Source organism: Cyphellophora attinorum (assembly GCF_001299255.1).
Source record: "Cyphellophora attinorum strain CBS 131958 chromosome Unknown Contig51, whole genome shotgun sequence".
NCBI lineage: Eukaryota > Fungi > Ascomycota > Eurotiomycetes > Chaetothyriales > Cyphellophoraceae > Cyphellophora > Cyphellophora attinorum.
Window position 1 is genome coordinate 82,213 of NW_017253279.1, and position 16,963 is coordinate 99,175.

Here is a 16,963-nt window from a genome sequence, read left to right on the forward strand (position 1 = left end):
GCACAATGGCAACATCCCAAGGTGGGCCTCGAAGTTGATCATGGCAGCACGTAGCTTCATACTGTCGCAAATGGGGCGGATCTGCCAGGTCAACACGTGGGAATAAGGGTCTGCCATCCGCACAGGGGCTAGCCTTGCGAGGAGCGAGAGCTTGTTTACACGATGAAGCAGGGTACCGAAGACTGCGCACCCAGCGCAGACAATTGCACGACATGCGTGGCGTTTTGGCTTGCACAAAGATTATTATTTTGGGAGGGAGGCCTGTTAAGGTTGCGAAATACGAAGCTGCTGAAGTGATGAAGGTGCAGAAAAAAGGAGGTCCACACGGTCTCGGCTTCCAAGACTCGGGCGGCGACATGATGTTCCGGGCCCGAGAGTGTTCTGATTTGCTTGGGTCATGTTGCCCTCGAATTCTTGACGCCATCAGCTGCAGATGGCTTGATGAGCAGTCTCTCGTGCCGATAACTCGTTCGACGAGTTTTCGCTTGCCGCGCGAATTGTACAGGCGACTTAGCTAACTTTGTCTGCTGGCACAGGCACAGCCCTGATCGACAGCTTGCTTAAGTAAGGACCGAACTAACAATTTCGCCCCATGAATTCGCATTGCTATCTCGATTCGTCCAAGGTCAATCTTGCGCTTCTTCTACGACATGCGTGCCTAAGATGTTTGCTTCTCGACGTCGAGACTGCGTGACGGTCATAATGTGCACGCCGTGGTCCTACACATATAGATCTTGACCACGATGGCGAGTTATGGCTCGCTGGAAGCGCTCGATGCGCATGATGCGCATGATTTCCCAATTGTCACCGCAAAGAGTTGTCTTGGAATCAAGGACGCCATGAATTGTTTCACGGCCGTCCGACGGCGCCTCAGGTCGAGCCATCGCGCTGTTGTGCCACAGAAAACCCGCAATCAGCGCAGTGAGCCTGCTGCGAGAATGACATTCACGTCACAGACACGATGCTCACTATTCGACGACCTCGTTCAGTAAGTCCTCCGGCCACCTGGCAGCATCGACACCGTTCCCTCTTGTGCCAACATTGAAGCCCAATTCGACGTGGCCGTCCAGGTACTGCAGAACAGGCTTTACCATCCTCATCGGCAGCCCGCCCAGCGCGCCCGATTTTCTGACCTCGAAGTGCCTCTTCTCAAACAGACCCTGCTGCGCGCAGAGCTTGAGATGCGCAGGCAGAATGACGCCCGTGTTATGCCAATGTCGAAACACCGGCTTCCCGTTTGCCGCCCACACATCCTCCCAGACCTCTTTTGGATACTCGCCTACGTGCTTCACCAACCACTGGTTTGCGTAGTTTAACGCCGTGTCGATCAGAAAGTTCCCTCCTTTCTCTCCTCGCTCGATCAGCGCTTGTAACACCGCACATGTCCCGGCAATTCCTGTGGCGAAGTCGCTGTGTGGAAAGATAGGAGTAACGGGCTCGTCTAGCCCCATCGACCGACCGTACCCAAACGACACGCCGCTATGAGCGTCAGAGATCGGCTGCCAACCGCTGCGGTGGTCCAGTGGCCCGCCTTCCCAGCCGAAGCAGTTCTCGCGCACGTAGATGAAGCCGCGGCCCCGCCTCTTCCCAAGCTCAAAGACCTTCTCGTGGCTCAAACCATACTTGTCCAGCACACCAGGTCGGTAGCCATTGACGACAACGTCTGCCTCTTTCAGCAGATTCTGCAGCTTGGCCAAGTCTTCGGCTTTCCTGAGATCCAAACTGCAATTCCACTTTCCCCAATTCAGATCCGGCAGCAAGCCAGAATAGTCCGGTAAATGCGGCGCCGTCACACGCATCACGCTCGCACCCAGCTCTGCCAGCCCTCTTGTCATCGTCGGCGAGGCGATCACACGCGTCAGGTCAAGGACCTTGAGTCCTGCAAGGGGCCGTGTTGGACTAGTCAGCGCAGTCGCCGGCCACCACCCCTTGGGTAGCGAGTCACTTGCCTGGTGATGGATTCGGTAGAGACCAACGCCTGCGTTAGCCTTGCCCTGTGCACTAGCCTTGTACTGCTCCGCATCGAGACAGATGGTGCAAGCTTGTTTAGCATCCTCACCCAGCACGCCATCCCACTCGTCTGCCGTCTTCGAGGCGACCGTGTCCTTCAGCACCGCCCAGCACTCCTCTTGGTTCGTTACCCTCGGATCATCCGCCGGCAAGCCCATCGCATTGAGGCTCGGCGTCGGATCAAGACTAGCGTGCGTGTGCACATACCTTCCATCGCCCGCTCGATAGATGTTCGAAACACCACGACGTAGCGGCGTTGAAGCCATTCCATGAATATCGCGATTCGGAAAATACTTTGCAAATTTCGCCTGGGATTCGAACAGACTCGTCGGCACAATGTCGGCATCAGCGTCCGGTTCCAACTCGACGAGATAGGGCGACATGATGAAGAGCGAGGCATGGTCGGTGTCAATGGTGACGTCTTGTGCCTCCAGGTTGTATCTTCTGCCAAGGAGGACGTTGATGAGAATTGCTTCAAGGCCAAGGAGAGCAGAAGTAGACTCGGCGAAACGCCAGGAGACGGCGAGACGAGGCTTCTCCTGGCCGGTGAAATGTATGCGAGATGCTAGCGCTTTAGCTTCTGTCGGTAAGGAGCTGTGCTGTGAGTGACTGACGATGCCATTTTGGAGGACCTTGGCTGCTTCGGACGGGACCGAGTAGTGTGACATGCTGCCCATTGCTGCACGAGATCGATAGCGACTGACACCTCAATGTATGCCCTGCCGCGTATCGAAATTCTCGCAGTGGTTCTTCTGCATGTGCAATTGCGTAGTGCATTCACATCCTATTGCCTCGACTGGCGGAGTTGTCAGTTCCCCAATGATTCCCCGCATGGGCATGTGGTGCCTCGGTGGGATCGTCCGGGCCCCTACGCACGGGTCAAGCCATCTTCTCAACTGGGACACCTGGACTTCGAATCCAGATAGACGACTTTTGCATCGTGCATGGACCAAGGTCGCTGCTCCGAGGGACGGTAGAAGTGCGTCACTCCCGATAGTCGCCGTCAATGTCCGCCCTTTGCCAATGGATAGGTGATCCAGTTTGACTTTCGAACCAATGAGCGTCAGGCGTGCCCGACGGTCAACGCTCAATCCAGAAAGCCTTATCCCCCAGTCACGACTATAAGATTCCGATCAGGATCAACAGGGCGAGCCCGTGTATCGAAACGAGCCGCCGTGGAGCGATCGACCATATCCCGAGCATCCGCAGCCAGAAACTCTGTCACCGATCATGTCGCAAGGACAACTTCCTCTTCCAGAGCCGTTTGCGTCCATTCCGCGGTATGAACTTACATTTGGTCCATCGCCAATTCATTCCCTTCCACGAATCTCGAAAGCGTTGGGCGGCAAGGTGAACATTTGGGCAAAGCGCGACGACTGCAACTCACCTCTCGCGTATGGTGGTATGTACCATCTTTCCCTCCTCACCGAGCTCTTGCTAATTTCGCCGACAAGGCAACAAAACGCGGAAGCTAGAATACCTCCTGCCAGAAGCCATCGCTCAGGGATGCGACACACTCATCTCCATTGGCGGTCTTCAATCGAATCACACTCGCCAAGTCGCAGCGGCTGCTGCGAAAGCTGGGCTGAAATGCAAACTGGTCCAGGAGAATTGGGTGTCCGATCATTCCTCGAACGTTGGGTACGATAAGATCGGCAACATCCAGCTTTCTCGTCTTATGAACGCTGATGTGAGGCTGGACTCTTCCGGCTTCGGTATTGAGCACAAGCCGACGCTAGCGAACTTGAAGGAAGAGGTCATTAGCACCGGTGGCAAACCTTACTATATTCCAGCTGGGGCATCCGACCACCCCTGCGGTGGTCTGGGCTTCGCGCGATGGGCCTTCGAAGTCCGCCAGCAAGAACTTCAGCAGAACGTCTTCTTCGACACCATCATCGTTTGTGCTGTCACAGGTAGCACATTCGCGGGCATGATCGCAGGCTTCAAGCTGCTCGAGAAGACGGGAGCCAGTCCTAAGCGGAAAGTTATCGGCATCGATGCCTCAGCAAAGCCAAAAGAGACGTTCGACCAGGTCCTTCGGATCGCGCGCCAGACTGCCGGTCGGATAGGGCTGTCAGAGGACGACATCACAGAATCAGATGTAATCCTTGATGAACGCTACCATGGAGGCATTTATGGTGTTGCTGACCAGCGCACCATTGATGCGATCAACTTCGGTGCAAGGACAGAGGCCTTCATCACGGATCCGGTGTATGAAGGCAAGAGTCTCGCGGGTTTGATGGACATGGTCAGGAATGGAGAGTTTGCGGACGGTAGTAACGTGCTCTACGCTCACCTGGGAGGGCAGCTAGCTCTAAACGCATACTCGGAGCTTCAGGGTGAGACGGCGGCAATTACAAACAGGAAGAAGAACGAGTCTTTGAATGGGCATGCGTGACAGAAGCAAGTCAAGGTGGAAGGGCGCTAAGGATAATAATGAGCGTGATAGTAACGACGCGAAGAGCTTGAGATGACTTCGGCGCGCGTTCTGATTTGTTTCGCGTTTCTGACGTCATGCATCAAGCTTCGTCGAACCAGCGCTGCTCAAATAGCCTTCAACTTTTGTCACATCCAAGTCTAGCACGAACCGTCTCGAGCGGCAGACTGATCACCTGCTCTCGCCACCATCGTTACGAAAGCCGACGACCTGCTTGTGAAGGTCTCGAAAATACTCCATCGTTTCCGCGACGATCATTTCTTGGTATCAAGACCAGCCAAGATGAGCACTACGACGCAGCGGGAAGGTCACTGTGGTAGCGAGGAGACTTACAGTCACCAGCGCCCGGGATATGGTCTTATCACAGCGCTGGAAACCTGCTGGAATTCAAGCCTTCCCACAGACGTTACATCAATGCTCACGTACTCTCTTGGCTCCAGGTAGGTCCAATGCATAAGGAAGAATACAACCTGCTCAGTGTGAGTTCCGTGGGACTGTGACTTCTGCGAGCAAGGTGTGAGTGAATCGACTGCCAGCATGACACGCACCACTAACATCTTCGTCGCTGCGGCCGTCTGCGCTTGTGGCCTGACGACGGCTGTCGCAGAGCGTCCCAAACCACTAAATGCAGCAGCCTTTGAAGAGGCCGTCACCACAGAAAGGTAGGCCACTGGGCAGCTGGTCTCTCCGATCTCAGCAGCACCTCGACTAACGATGCCAGCCTGATGTCAACTCTAGCTTCCCTTCAGACCATCGCCGACGAGAATGGTGGCAATCGCGCTTTCGGCCAGCCCGGTTACGCCGCCTCTGTAGACTTCATCCTCTCTGAGCTCGACAAATCCAAGTCCTGGATCAGCTCAGTCCAAGACTTTCCAGCTCTGTATGCCGAAACCACCGCCATCGACTTCACCGTCGACGACACGAGCTACTACATCTATGGCCTGACCTACTCACCATCCACCGAGGAAGGCGGATTCACCGCTGAGCTAGTTCTCGGCCCGTCCGGTGCAGCTGGTTGCAATGCCTCCGGATATGCCGATCTCGATGTGACGGACAAGATCGTGCTCGTCGAGCGCTTTCGCTGTCCTACAGGGGGAACTCTGGCTGGGCGAGTACGGCCAGCAGCCGCAGCGGGAGCCAAGGGTGTGGTCATCTACAGCGACATTGACACGAAGGTGACCGCGGGCACACTATCTGCTCCGGACCCGGACGAATTTGTACCTGCAGGCTATATCAATCGTGCAGACGGCCTACCTCTCGTGGAGAGACTTGAAGCCGGTGAGACAATTGAAGCGCATCTCGAGCTGGTGCAATTGATTGAGGAGCGCATCACTCAAAACGTCTTCGTCGAAAGCGGATGCGGCGATTCCGATAATCTAATCATCCTCGGAGCCCACCTCGACTCTGTGCAAGCTGGACCTGGTATCAACGATGACGGGTCTGGGAGTGCGCTATTGCTTTCTCTCTTCCACGCAATTCAACCATACACCTTTACCAACAGGATCCGATTTGCATGGTGGGGTGCAGAGGAGAACGGCCTTGTGGGCAGCACGTACTATACCGACAACGTCACGCCAGAAGAGGCTGACTCGATCTTGGTATACCTCAACTTCGATATGGTTTCCCGAGGCTATTTTGGCGTGTTTGATGGAGATGGAAGCACTCACAACGTGACTGGCGCGCCTGGTAGCGAAGTGATCGAGCAGCTCTTTGTGGATCACCTTGAGGGGAGAGGAATCAACGTCACAGCCGCTGCTTCTACGGGCGGCTCTGACTACGCGACGTTCATGAGCACACTGGAGAAGCCTGTGGGTGGGCTCCATACCGGGACTGGGGTCGCTCAAGACCCATGCTATCACCAGGAATGTGACACATACGAGAACGCCAACAGCACGGTCTTGGCCATCAATGCAAAGGTAAGCAGTCGCGCGTTGCCCTCCCTGCCCTCAACTTCTCTTACTGACTGTTCATCTCAGGCTGTGGCGAATGTTCTCACGACACTAGCGATGAAAGGCCAAGATCTGATCCCGAAGGCGCCATCCAACGTAACTCGACTTGCCAAGCGTGGCGCCGGCATCACTTCCGCTGAGCTGTTCCCATGGTCTCAGATCCCAGGCGAGAAGCACCTGCACCTTGGAACTTGCGGCCATGATGACTAGAGGCAGCGCACAGGAGAAGTAGTGGATGTTGCTGAGATATTATCAGAGCACGGCAGACTTGAGACTCAGCTGACTACAGATAGCCAAATACAGCTCATAACATATCAGATGTCCCTCGTGCTGGCACCAGCCCAATCTGATCAGGAACTGACACGCAGAGACCTCTGTTGATCATCGTGACTCCATCCACGATCCGGCCTGGCCTGCCAGCCAGCTTTCATCCACGATACCGGCACTCACAGCTTCGAAGCAGGCTTCTTCAGCCCCTTCTGATAATTCTTCACCAACTGTCTCACCGCCAAATCCAACATGACATCCTCACTCCCTCCCGGAATCCTCGACCCCATGGTATCGCGATACAACTTCTCCACCAACTCCCCCTGCCCCGTTCTCGTGTATCCATTTCCTCCAAAGATCAACACCGCCGTCTCCGCGCACTGCCCAAACACCATCCCAGCCTTCGCCTTGAGCAACGCAGTCGGTCCACCAAGCTTCTCATCCGCCTCCTCCTTGCTCATGTTATTCAGCTGATAGACAAACTCATACACATACGCCTGCAGCGTCTCCAGATCCGCCGCTGCTTTCGCGATCCTGTGTCTCACGACGGGCTGGTCCATCAGGGTCTTCCCGAAAGCCTCTCTCTTCATCGCATACCCGACCGCCGTGGACAGCGCGACGCGAGCCTGGCGCGTGACGCCCATCGATATCAGCAGTCTCTCGTGGTTGAAGTTCTGCATGATGTACTTCATGCCTTGGCCCTCTTCGCCCAAGAGGTTCTCGACGGGCACCTTGACGTCGTCCAGCTCGATGTACGTGGTCCCACCAGCTCTCTGGCCCATGACTTGTAGCCGCCGCATGTTGACACCTTCGTGCCCTTTGAGCGGGACAACAAGAACTGAGATACCACCCGGCCCAGCCCCACCAGTCCGCACCGCCATCGTCGCATAATCACTCCAGATGCCGTTCGTGATCCACTTCTTCTCCCCATTCACGACATAGAACCTCCCATCCTTCGACTTCAACGCCGTCGTCTTAATATTCGCCACATCCGACCCGGCATGCGGCTCCGTAATCGCAATACAAAACCTCTTCCTCCCCCTCAGCGCATCCGGCAAGAACTTCTCCTGCAGCGCCTCACTCCCAAAGCTCAATATCGGCGGAATCCCATACGCAAACCCGGGACTCAGACTCGAACTCGGGCCCGAGATGCCCGCACGGGAGCGCTCGTCGACCCAGATCGCCGTGTGCAGGTAGTCCCACTCCTCCACGGGCACGCCCAAGATGTCGTTGAGGCCGAGTTTGTGCAGCCATTTGACCGGGAGAGGGGATTTGAGGTTGGGGAGGAGCATGTTGTGTTTGTTGTAGAGGTCGAAGACGTACTCCGGGACGGTTTCTAGGTTCTCCCATTCGAGGACGTGGGGGAGGAAGTGTTCCTCCATCCAGGCGCGGCAGCGTTGTTGGAAGGCGAGGTGGGTGGGTTTGAAGTAGGGGGAGGGGAGGTGAAGGTAGGAGGGCTCGGCGAAGGGGATGGTTGAGGGGGCGGTGTTAGGTGACGGTGCCATTCTGGGCTTGTATAGGATGTTGTGAGACCAGTTGACGAAGGGTTTGATGCTTTCGAGTCTGTCTGTGGTTGTGCCACGCCTGTGGTCAGACACAAATATATTTGTCCAAGATACACTGAGGCACTTGGTTAGGCAGCACCAGTTTTTGACCCAAAAGCTCACTTTGTATCCACTTCGACTCGAGTGCAGTCTGTTTGATCAGTAGAGAATGCTTCAAGTCCCGCCACCTGTGGCCATGCAGCTCTTTCTACTACAGTAGGTATGCATGAAGCGAGGTCAGCGGCAAGATACCGAGGCACTTGGTGTTGCGGAGAAGGACAATAACTTTCTCCACGAAGTCTTGTCATCCGGTTTGGAGTAAGACGAAGCCGGTTGACGGCTTTGTGTAACTGCTGGTCACAAGATCGAAGATGTAGTTCCACATCTTCGAATACTCAGCAGTTGCAGCTGTATTGTATCAACAACGTCTGCTTAGTGTAATGTTCATGTACTCATCAAGCCTCGCAATCATCCTCTATTCTCTATAAGACCCCTGCGGTTCTCTCTCCTTCAACCCGCTCAATCCACCGATCCAATTGCGAATTCTGCTTCTCCGCATCCCAATACAAGAAGTACACGGGATTCTCATACCTGTCCTTGCCATCACCAAACACTTCCCTCCCAATCTCATCACTTCCGCACAACTCATCCCACTGCCGCCACTCCCCGCCCAAATCTCCCTCGTGGTGTATTCGCACGCCACCGTAGCCGTCGAGCGGGCCCCAGTACTCATGCGTGACGCCGATTTTGGGCTGGTCGTGGAGGACGGCGAAGGGCATGCGAAAGGACTTGGCGTGGCCGTCGAGTAGGGGGCGGAGGTCGCTGTGGTACCATTGTTTGGACCAGGCGGATGCGGTGTCGTTCGTTGGGGCTTCGCGGTGGTAGTGGATGGCGGCGGGAATGGTGTGCGTCGAGCGGTCTGTCCGTAAAGGGAGGTCTGACCAGGGAGTGAACGGCAGTGGAGGTCGTGTGCCGCTGTAGTCAGGCGTCCAGTACGGCGGGGTTGAGGTTCGGATGTCCTCAGGCAGCTTGAGGGTCGAGGTCGAGTTGGGATTGATTTGGACGATATGTGCTTCGGAGTAGATGGTCGGCATCGATAGTTCGCCGAGATAGTCTAGTCCGATCTCGAACTGGCATTGGTCGCAGTCCAGCTCAATCTTGTCGCCGCTGATGTGTCCATTCCGCGGGTCATTCGCCAGTTCGCCTTCTGGAACGCGGCTGCTGTTGGCCATGACCATTTCGCGGAAGTATTCTTGCTCGCCAAAGATCTCAGAGAAGACCTGGCGGTCAGTGATGTAGTGTGTAGCATTATCCTCCATCTTCTGGTGGGCGTATTCGTACAGATTTCGCACCTTCCCTGCTGGACCGATGGTCATCCCGGTGTTCAGATATCGCGGTCGCATGTAGACGTGCTGGTTCATAATATCGTCTGTTGGCTGGTCGGTCAGATCGCCGTAGACGGAGTCGGAGAGTGGAGAGGGCGGCGCGAGTGAGCAGGCACATGAGTCGTCATCAGCATCTTCGCAATGTCGCTGGGCGGAGAAGACGATGGATTGATAATATTTGAGGCCGTACCGAGGCCATATGCGCTGGCGGGCTCGCTCGTTGATGGCATGGTACCGCTCAAGGAGGACTTCTGGTCGGAGCTGGAACCAGGTGTCGTAACCGTCGGCGATGAGGACAAGTTCATCATCGTGCGCACCGTCGAGTTTCTTCAGGAAATCGAGGACAGCATCGATCTTGCCAAGTGACTCGCCCTTGTCTGGTCGATGGCGATCTTTGAAGGTCGCATCCCAGTTGATGATGCGCGGTGTCGGATAGTTGAGTGCTCCGGCGGAGTACAGCGTCCGACAGAACGAGGTCGTGCCGGCGGTGGCGGATAGAAGGAAGTGGACGAAAGATGCCTCAGGACCAGATGATTGGGTCTGAGTTGCTGGTCTGCGCAGAGGATGATGGTAGTTGATGAAGAGCAGGATGAGCCATATCGGAACAATGAAGATGGCGATACGAGCTAGCCGTCGGTATCGCAATGACTTTTGTTGCTCGGACGACGATGTGTCGTCGGTGAGTAGAGTGTAGCGTCCACCTCTTGGCCGCACAGTCTCAAGTACCCTCTGCATCCATGATCCGGTCATCGCGTGCCATCAGAATCAATCGCGCACATCGAAGAAAGAATGCTGTTCTCAGATGTAGGAGGCGGTCCGTCAACCAGAAGGTTGCACGACATCAGCGGCGTTGATAGTCAGGTACCCGTTAGTGAGTACGCGTTGTGGAACAGATTTGGAACCGTGGAGAGCGACAAGACCCTCAAAAGAACCCACCAGATGATGCCTGCCTCAAATCAGAGCACGCAACACCTTCGCTCCGTTCAGTGTTAGCACATCAGCCAAGTCAGCGACAACGAACAGGGTAGGAGCAGATCGAAGTTGCGGATGCGAAATCAGAATTACCAGTCAGATCATGCTGTGCTCAGGAGGCGCTATTTTGGTCTGGGTCGAGGTACTTCATTTCTCACAGGCACGGATTGAGTCTGGTGCCAATGAATTCAGAAGCCACGCGTCTGCGGCGGTCCTCTATACAGGCAGTCTTTTGTCATGGCTCGCAATATTGTCCATGAACGAAGACACGAAAACGGATCTGACAAGTTGGGTGGGAAATCCTGGTCGCGGTCTGTGGCATGCCGAGGGCGGCAAAGTCGGTAATCTCTCTACATGGCAAATGAACGCTCGGCGGTCCTGACAGCGAACGTCAAGACAGTCCCCTAACCTTAGTGAATCTCAAGCAGTGCGAATCGTTCGGCGATGTGACGCGTCTCGTGCAAGTTCTAGGATGGAAAGAAACAAGTTCGTGAGCAAGAGGAGAATCCAAGCTTCGCAAACAGCCGCCATGCCCGGCAGATCGGAACTTCGAAACACGCTAAAAGCCAGGGGCCGTCGTAGGCGGTCCAGTTGAAAACACGCCCGTACCTCTCAACTGCGAGGCCGCGGCTAAACCCACCCGCACATCTAATTTCAGGCGACGTGAAGCCTAAAGTGCGCACGTAGTCGCTACTTTCAGCAGATATCACCACGGCTCAACGACATCACGAAGTCACATTATTCGACTGTTGGTGAGCAGTACGAAGCAAGGACTAATCGACGGCACTTTCCAACGTCCAACGATGCTCTTGACGGCATGACATTGAACATCAACACACGCGACATGACACGATGTCGATAGCGGTGTCTGCCTTTTCCAGGCGACAAGCCACTCGCTACGGGCTGCTAGCGGCCGTTTTCTTCATAGCCACCTTTTTGATCCTTCAGCTGTACGCGCCGCTTTCGTTCAACTCTGATTATAACTACAACCCTTCATCATCAACGAAGAACCTGCACATCGCTGTCTTCGCAACAAGCAGCAACTACCATCTATGTCAGCTTCAACTCTCGGCTGGCCTGCTGGGCTACCCAGCGCCCATACTGCTCAACTATGGCGCCGACGAAGACAAAGACGAGATGAAACAGCATCTGGCCAAGATCGAAGGCGCCATCCAGTATCTTGACTCACTTCCAGCGTCTCAACAGGATGATTTGGTGTTCATGCTGGACGGATTCGACATTTGGTTCCAGCTGCCACACTCATATATCGTCAAGCGATATTACGATGTAGTCAAGAGATCCCATCAACGCCACATCTCCACGTTCGGCGAAGCCCTCGTCAAGAAACACAACATCCGCAACACCGTCATCTTCGGTCCGGACAAATCTTGTGCTCCTGCTGGCAATGATCACAGTTCCTGCTGGGCGATCCCAGAATCGTGGATGGAACCACTATCTTTCGGACCAGATACCGATCATGGCCGAGCAATGCATAACAGGCCTCGCTGGTTGAACTCGGGCACTGTCATGGGACCGGCAAGGGAGCTGAAAGACGTCTTCGAGCGTGCGCTTGAGCAGAATAAGCACCGTCACGTCACCGATTCGGACCAGTTCTATTTCAGCCATGTCTTCGGTCTGCAGTCGTATGCCCGTCGTGTCCATAAATTCGAGGACGACCGCGCCAGAGGCTGTGACGTGGCCGCTGACCAAGAGTTCCTGCTGCCTGCTGATGTCGATGCCAAAAAGAAGGACATACCAAAAATCAAAGGAGAAAGAACAGAGTACCACATCGGACTGGACTGGTCATCCGACATCTTCCAGACAGCCGGCTTTTATGCCGACTACCTCACCTGGATCCGGCATAACAGCACGTCGCTCTACGTGCAGGAGACTGCAAAAGAAGGAAACTACCACCACCACTTCTCCCTGCCCACCGATCTCATCGGCAACGGACCCGAGCCGCTGAGTGATGCCGTCGACCCAGCGCTCGCGGACTGGCGCAATCTGCCGCTCGCAACGAATACGGCATCACGCACAGTGCCGCCGGTGATTCACATCAATGGTAAGAAAGGCTATAGACATCTATGGTGGCCGAGGAATTGGTTCTACCCATACATTGAGAAGATGCTCGAATCGAAGCGGAACACACTGTCATGGGACGATGAACTTCCCAAAGATATGCCAGCATTGGCCGGGGCATGGACATTCAACAACGGCCAGACAGACTGGGTGGGCTTCAATGAGACCTGTGGTCGGTGGGAGGATGCGCTCATGGGAAAGGCGAGGCCGCCGGGAAATTGAGTGCCGTCGCGAAATAACTGCTTGTACCAAGGACGCTGAGCATGCACCTGATTTTGTTCTGACCCAGTTTCGCCGCAAAAGACACCCTCCCAACTCACCACTCCCTCCACTCCCCATTCGCCCCCACAAAAGCCGGACTCCGCCACGCCTTGGACCCCTTCCCATCCACTCCAACACTCGCCCTCCTCACCCACGCTTCGTCAATCTCGACCCCCAACCCTGGCCCCTCCGGCACCGCCACATGCCCTTCCTTCACATCAAACACCTCCGGATTCTTGACATAACTCGTCAAATCCGCCTCAGTCCCAACATTATAATGAATCCCCAAACTCATTTCCTGAATCGCGAAATTCGCACTCACCGCATCGACCTGCATCTCCGCCGCCAGCGTCAGCGGTCCGAGCGGACAATGCGGTGCCAGTGCGGCGTCGTAGGTTTCTGCTAGCACCGCCATGCGGCGCAGCTCGGAGATGCCGCCTACGTGGGACATGTCGGGCTGGAAGATGGCGACGGAGGTCAGGAAGGGCTTCATGTCCCATCGGCTGTGCAGGCGTTCGCCGAGCGCGATGGGGATGGATGTTTGCTTTGCAAGGTCCGCGATTGCTTCGGGGTTCTCGCTCAGCAAGGGCTCCTCGATGAATAGTGGATGGTATGGCTCCAGCCGCTTGGCGAGTTGGGCGGCCATGGGTTTGTGGATGCGGCCGTGGAAGTCGACGCCGGCGTCTAGACCCAAGGCTTTGACGGTTTCGAGGCGTTTGGCGGCGGAGTCGAGGATGGAGGGCGAGTCGAGCCAGCCGACGTCTTCGGTGGCGTTCATCTTGATGGCAGTGAAGCCTTGGGCGAGGCGGGATTTGGCGGCGACTTCGACGTCGGAGGGCCGGTCGCCGCCGATCCAGGCGTAGACTTTGAGTTTGTCGCGTACTTTGCCGCCGAGGAGCTCGTAGATTGGGACATTGAGTTTTCGTGCTTTCATATCCCATAGCGCTATGTCCACGCCAGCCAAAGCACTCATGATGACTGGGCCGCCGCGGTAGAATCCCATCCGATATCCATGCTGCCAAATATGCTCGATTCGGTCAGCGTCCATGCCGACGAATCGCTCGCGGAACGCATCGAGGCATCCTTCCACAGCCTCTGAATGACCCTCGAGTGATGCCTCACCCCAGCCGACGTTGCCTTCGCTGTCTGTGAGCTTGACGAAGAGCCAGCGTGGCGGTAGGCGGAAGTATTCGAGAGTTGCTAAAGGCGCCATTGCTTTCGGGAAAGGGTGGCTAATTGGGCTCCTTGATGGAGCGAGTTCACTGATCCAATGACTTCAGTGGGTTGATGTGTCACGCATTTGCCAAACTAGAATATTTCACAGTGTCATACTGACCTACCTGTCGGGATGTGGCCTAGGACCGAGTACTGTCGGCGACTGAATCGTTGTCACGCGTGTGCGTCGTTCTCAGCGAGCTTCGGCTTCCCCTCACCAAATACTGCGGGATGTGCGGGACGTCGTGGGGGCGATGACTGCTAGGCTGCTGTAGCTCGAGCATTGCAAGCAGACGAAGGCCGTGGTGAGGCCTGGGCTTTACTTCGCAGTCGCAGAGCTCCAGAGACGCGACGCTAGGACGGCACACGATGACAACTCGATAAGTCAGGTGCCTGCATGAGAGTCGTCAAGTTTTGTGGGCGAGGCATCGCCTAATTTTCCGGTCGTGAGCGCGCAATTTCCGCCCATAAGAGCAGCCCCAACGACCATTCCGGAATGTGGCGGCAGATGCCGACATCATGCCGCTGTCAAAGTCTAAATCATCGACGACATCGTGATCATCGAAGGTTCGCGAGCTCTGCGTTCATAGCATTGTCGGCAATGGTCGTGCTCTATTCGCATTGCACGATGTGCTTGCGACCATGAACCGTCATACGACCCCTGACGACACAAGTAAGTAGCTTCCGCGCGCTTCGAGCTCGCAAGCGGCGTGGCAGGCGCGATACAGACGTCTTACATGCACAAAGAACTCGCTTCAGCCACAACGAGCTGCACAGCGAGCAAGAGGTTCGTCAAGCTGGCTTATATCTGCCACTGTTGTTTGTGGTACGTCGAGAAATCTCAAACAAGACAATCTGTGATCAACAAATAGTGGAGTTTAAGCGAAGATGAAAATCCACCCTGCCCCTTGCTGGAATGACGCGCATGTAACATCGAGTCCTTCACCAAACAACAGACTTGTTCATGCAGGTACCAGCTTACGATAACGTGCAAGTTTACGAGGGCGCTTTCGACGATGGATTGGGTGTGATGGACAATCCCATCCTGTATGCTGACGAACCAATCCCACGATCGAAGCGAAGGGTTGACGAATCTGACTGAACAAGGATGTATTATCCGGCTCCGCCGCCGCTCCCACCTTGTCCACTTGTCTTACCACCCGACCCCCTGGATGTTGTGGTATGATGCCAAGGGAGAGCTATCAACCCTCGATTTCTTGCGATGAGGTGATGTTTGACTTTCGAGAGGTTGGCAGACAACAGTTCATTCCCTCCCACACTCGTTATGTTGTCCTCATAATTGTCTAATCACTACTAGCACAGCTATAGTTGCGCTTTCAGCGCTGTCCACTCATTTCAACACCATCAACGATTGTCATAGCTCCTGCCTTGGCCAAAGACGATCGACAATCGCTCCGGATTGCCATCGATAAGACCACAACCGACGACCTCGACAACGACAAGGGGCCGCAACTATGACAGACCGACTGTCGCTACCACCAAAGTCCTTCAGAGCATCGTTTCTACGCCCAAAGTCATTCTTTCGACAAGCACCGCCACCAGCAATCCGCACAAATGCCACAACATCCGATAATCTGCCGATGCACTACATCCCATTCATATCATCATCAAAGTCCACGTCGAATTTCTCGTCAGCGTCGAGTACACCGACACCTCTCGGATCGTCTGCACTCAGCACGCCGGCAACGTTGCTCGGCACTCCAGACTTTCGCGAACCAAAGATTCCGACATCGCGGTTCCGGAGAACGTCGCTAGACCGCCTGCTGGATTCAGGACAACTCGGGGGCATCAGACCACGTCAGCTTGGCGCTCTTGAAAAGTTCCGAGTATGGACGGTCAACCAAGGTGCCGCACACGTTGTTGTTGGCATCTTCGCCGTTGTGCACGCTTTGCTTTTCTCCTTGGCGTTTCTGCACTACCACAAAAAGGACTACTACAACAACAATCGACAACTGTTCGGTCTCACGTTTCAGCTTGCACGAGCGTCCGCTGAGGTGCTGTCCTTCGATGTCGCACTCATCCTACTTCCAATGTGCAGAACGATCCTCTCTTACCTACGTGAAAGCCCGCTCAACGGAATTATCCCATTCGACAAGAACGTCACCTTTCACAAGCTCGTGGGGTACTCGCTCGTCCTGTTCTCTATCGTGCACGTCGCTGCCCACTGGAACAACTTGTTGAAATACGCCAGGTTCTATGACGGTGGCTTCAAAGAATGGTTGCAGCTCAACTTCCTTACTGGTCCAGGATGGTCGGGCTATCTCATGATTCTGATACTCCTCATCATGCTGCTGACCGCCATCGATCGTTCCCGCAACGCCAACTACGAACGGTTCTGGTACACTCACCATCTCTTCACGCTTTTCTTCGTCCTCTTTTCCATACATGGCTGCTTCTGCATCCTCAAGAAAGACACCGGCGAATGCGCCAGCACCGGATCTTTCTACAAGTACTGGGTCTTCGGCGCAGTCCTGTATCTTGCCGAGCGCATCGCCCGTGAAGTCCGCGGCCGCCACAAGACCTTCATCTCGAAAGTCATCCAACACCCAGCCAACGTCGTCGAGATCCAAATGTTCAAAGAGAAAACCAAACTCAAACCCGGCCAATACATCTTCCTGAACGTCCCTGCCGTCAGCGCATGGCAATACCACCCCTTCACCATCACCTCGGCCCCCGAAGAAGACCACCTCTCCATCCACGTCCGCACCGTCGGCAACTTCACCAAAGAACTCGGCGAGATTCTCGGCGCCAACGAAGAAGCCGAAAAGAAAACCCTTCCCTCCGGCCCGCATCTCTCCGTGAAGCAAGACGTGGAAGACCATA

The 16,963-nt window shown here is 55.1% G+C and overlaps 8 protein-coding genes across 8 annotated transcripts; 4 read left to right on the forward strand and 4 right to left on the reverse strand.

Moving 5' to 3' along the window:
- Positions 1-968: 968 nt before the first annotated feature.
- Positions 969-2,687, reverse strand: AB675_33 (Succinate--hydroxymethylglutarate CoA-transferase; the record flags this gene model as incomplete). Its single annotated transcript, XM_018143448.1, has 1 exon — positions 969-2,687. One exon carries the CDS (start codon positions 2,685-2,687, stop codon positions 969-971), a length of 1,719 nt encoding a protein of 572 aa, XP_017994704.1.
- A 553-nt stretch (positions 2,688-3,240) lies between these two features.
- Positions 3,241-4,408, forward strand: AB675_34 (1-aminocyclopropane-1-carboxylate deaminase; the record flags this gene model as incomplete). The annotated part of the gene is made up of 2 exons (XM_018143555.1): positions 3,241-3,412; positions 3,465-4,408. The coding sequence occupies 2 exons, from the start codon at positions 3,241-3,243 to the stop codon at positions 4,406-4,408; spliced, it is 1,116 nt and encodes a 371-aa protein (XP_017994725.1).
- Positions 4,409-4,984: 576 nt separating this feature from the next.
- AB675_35 (putative leucine aminopeptidase 2) lies at positions 4,985-6,606 on the forward strand (the record flags this gene model as incomplete). Its single annotated transcript, XM_018143665.1, has 3 exons — positions 4,985-5,109; positions 5,169-6,363; positions 6,424-6,606. 3 exons carry the CDS (start codon positions 4,985-4,987, stop codon positions 6,604-6,606), a joined length of 1,503 nt encoding a protein of 500 aa, XP_017994710.1.
- A 236-nt stretch (positions 6,607-6,842) lies between these two features.
- Positions 6,843-8,168, reverse strand: AB675_36 (Long-chain specific acyl-CoA dehydrogenase, mitochondrial; the record flags this gene model as incomplete). Its single annotated transcript, XM_018143775.1, has 1 exon — positions 6,843-8,168. The coding sequence occupies one exon, from the start codon at positions 8,166-8,168 to the stop codon at positions 6,843-6,845; it is 1,326 nt and encodes a 441-aa protein (XP_017994705.1).
- A 521-nt stretch (positions 8,169-8,689) lies between these two features.
- Positions 8,690-10,342, reverse strand: AB675_37 (uncharacterized protein; the record flags this gene model as incomplete). Its single annotated transcript, XM_018143883.1, has 1 exon — positions 8,690-10,342. The coding sequence occupies one exon, from the start codon at positions 10,340-10,342 to the stop codon at positions 8,690-8,692; it is 1,653 nt and encodes a 550-aa protein (XP_017994733.1).
- Positions 10,343-11,416: 1,074 nt separating this feature from the next.
- AB675_38 (uncharacterized protein) lies at positions 11,417-12,865 on the forward strand (the record flags this gene model as incomplete). The annotated part of the gene is made up of 1 exon (XM_018143993.1): positions 11,417-12,865. The coding sequence occupies one exon, from the start codon at positions 11,417-11,419 to the stop codon at positions 12,863-12,865; it is 1,449 nt and encodes a 482-aa protein (XP_017994729.1).
- A 94-nt stretch (positions 12,866-12,959) lies between these two features.
- On the reverse strand, positions 12,960-14,117 carry AB675_39 (D-galactonate dehydratase; the record flags this gene model as incomplete). Its single annotated transcript, XM_018144103.1, has 1 exon — positions 12,960-14,117. One exon carries the CDS (start codon positions 14,115-14,117, stop codon positions 12,960-12,962), a length of 1,158 nt encoding a protein of 385 aa, XP_017994695.1.
- A 1,477-nt stretch (positions 14,118-15,594) lies between these two features.
- Positions 15,595-16,950, forward strand: AB675_40 (Superoxide-generating NADPH oxidase heavy chain subunit A; the record flags this gene model as incomplete). The annotated part of the gene is made up of 1 exon (XM_018144215.1): positions 15,595-16,950. A coding segment is annotated over one exon (1,356 nt), but the record flags the coding sequence as incomplete, so codon positions are not given.
- Between the last annotated feature and the right edge of the window lie 13 nt (positions 16,951-16,963).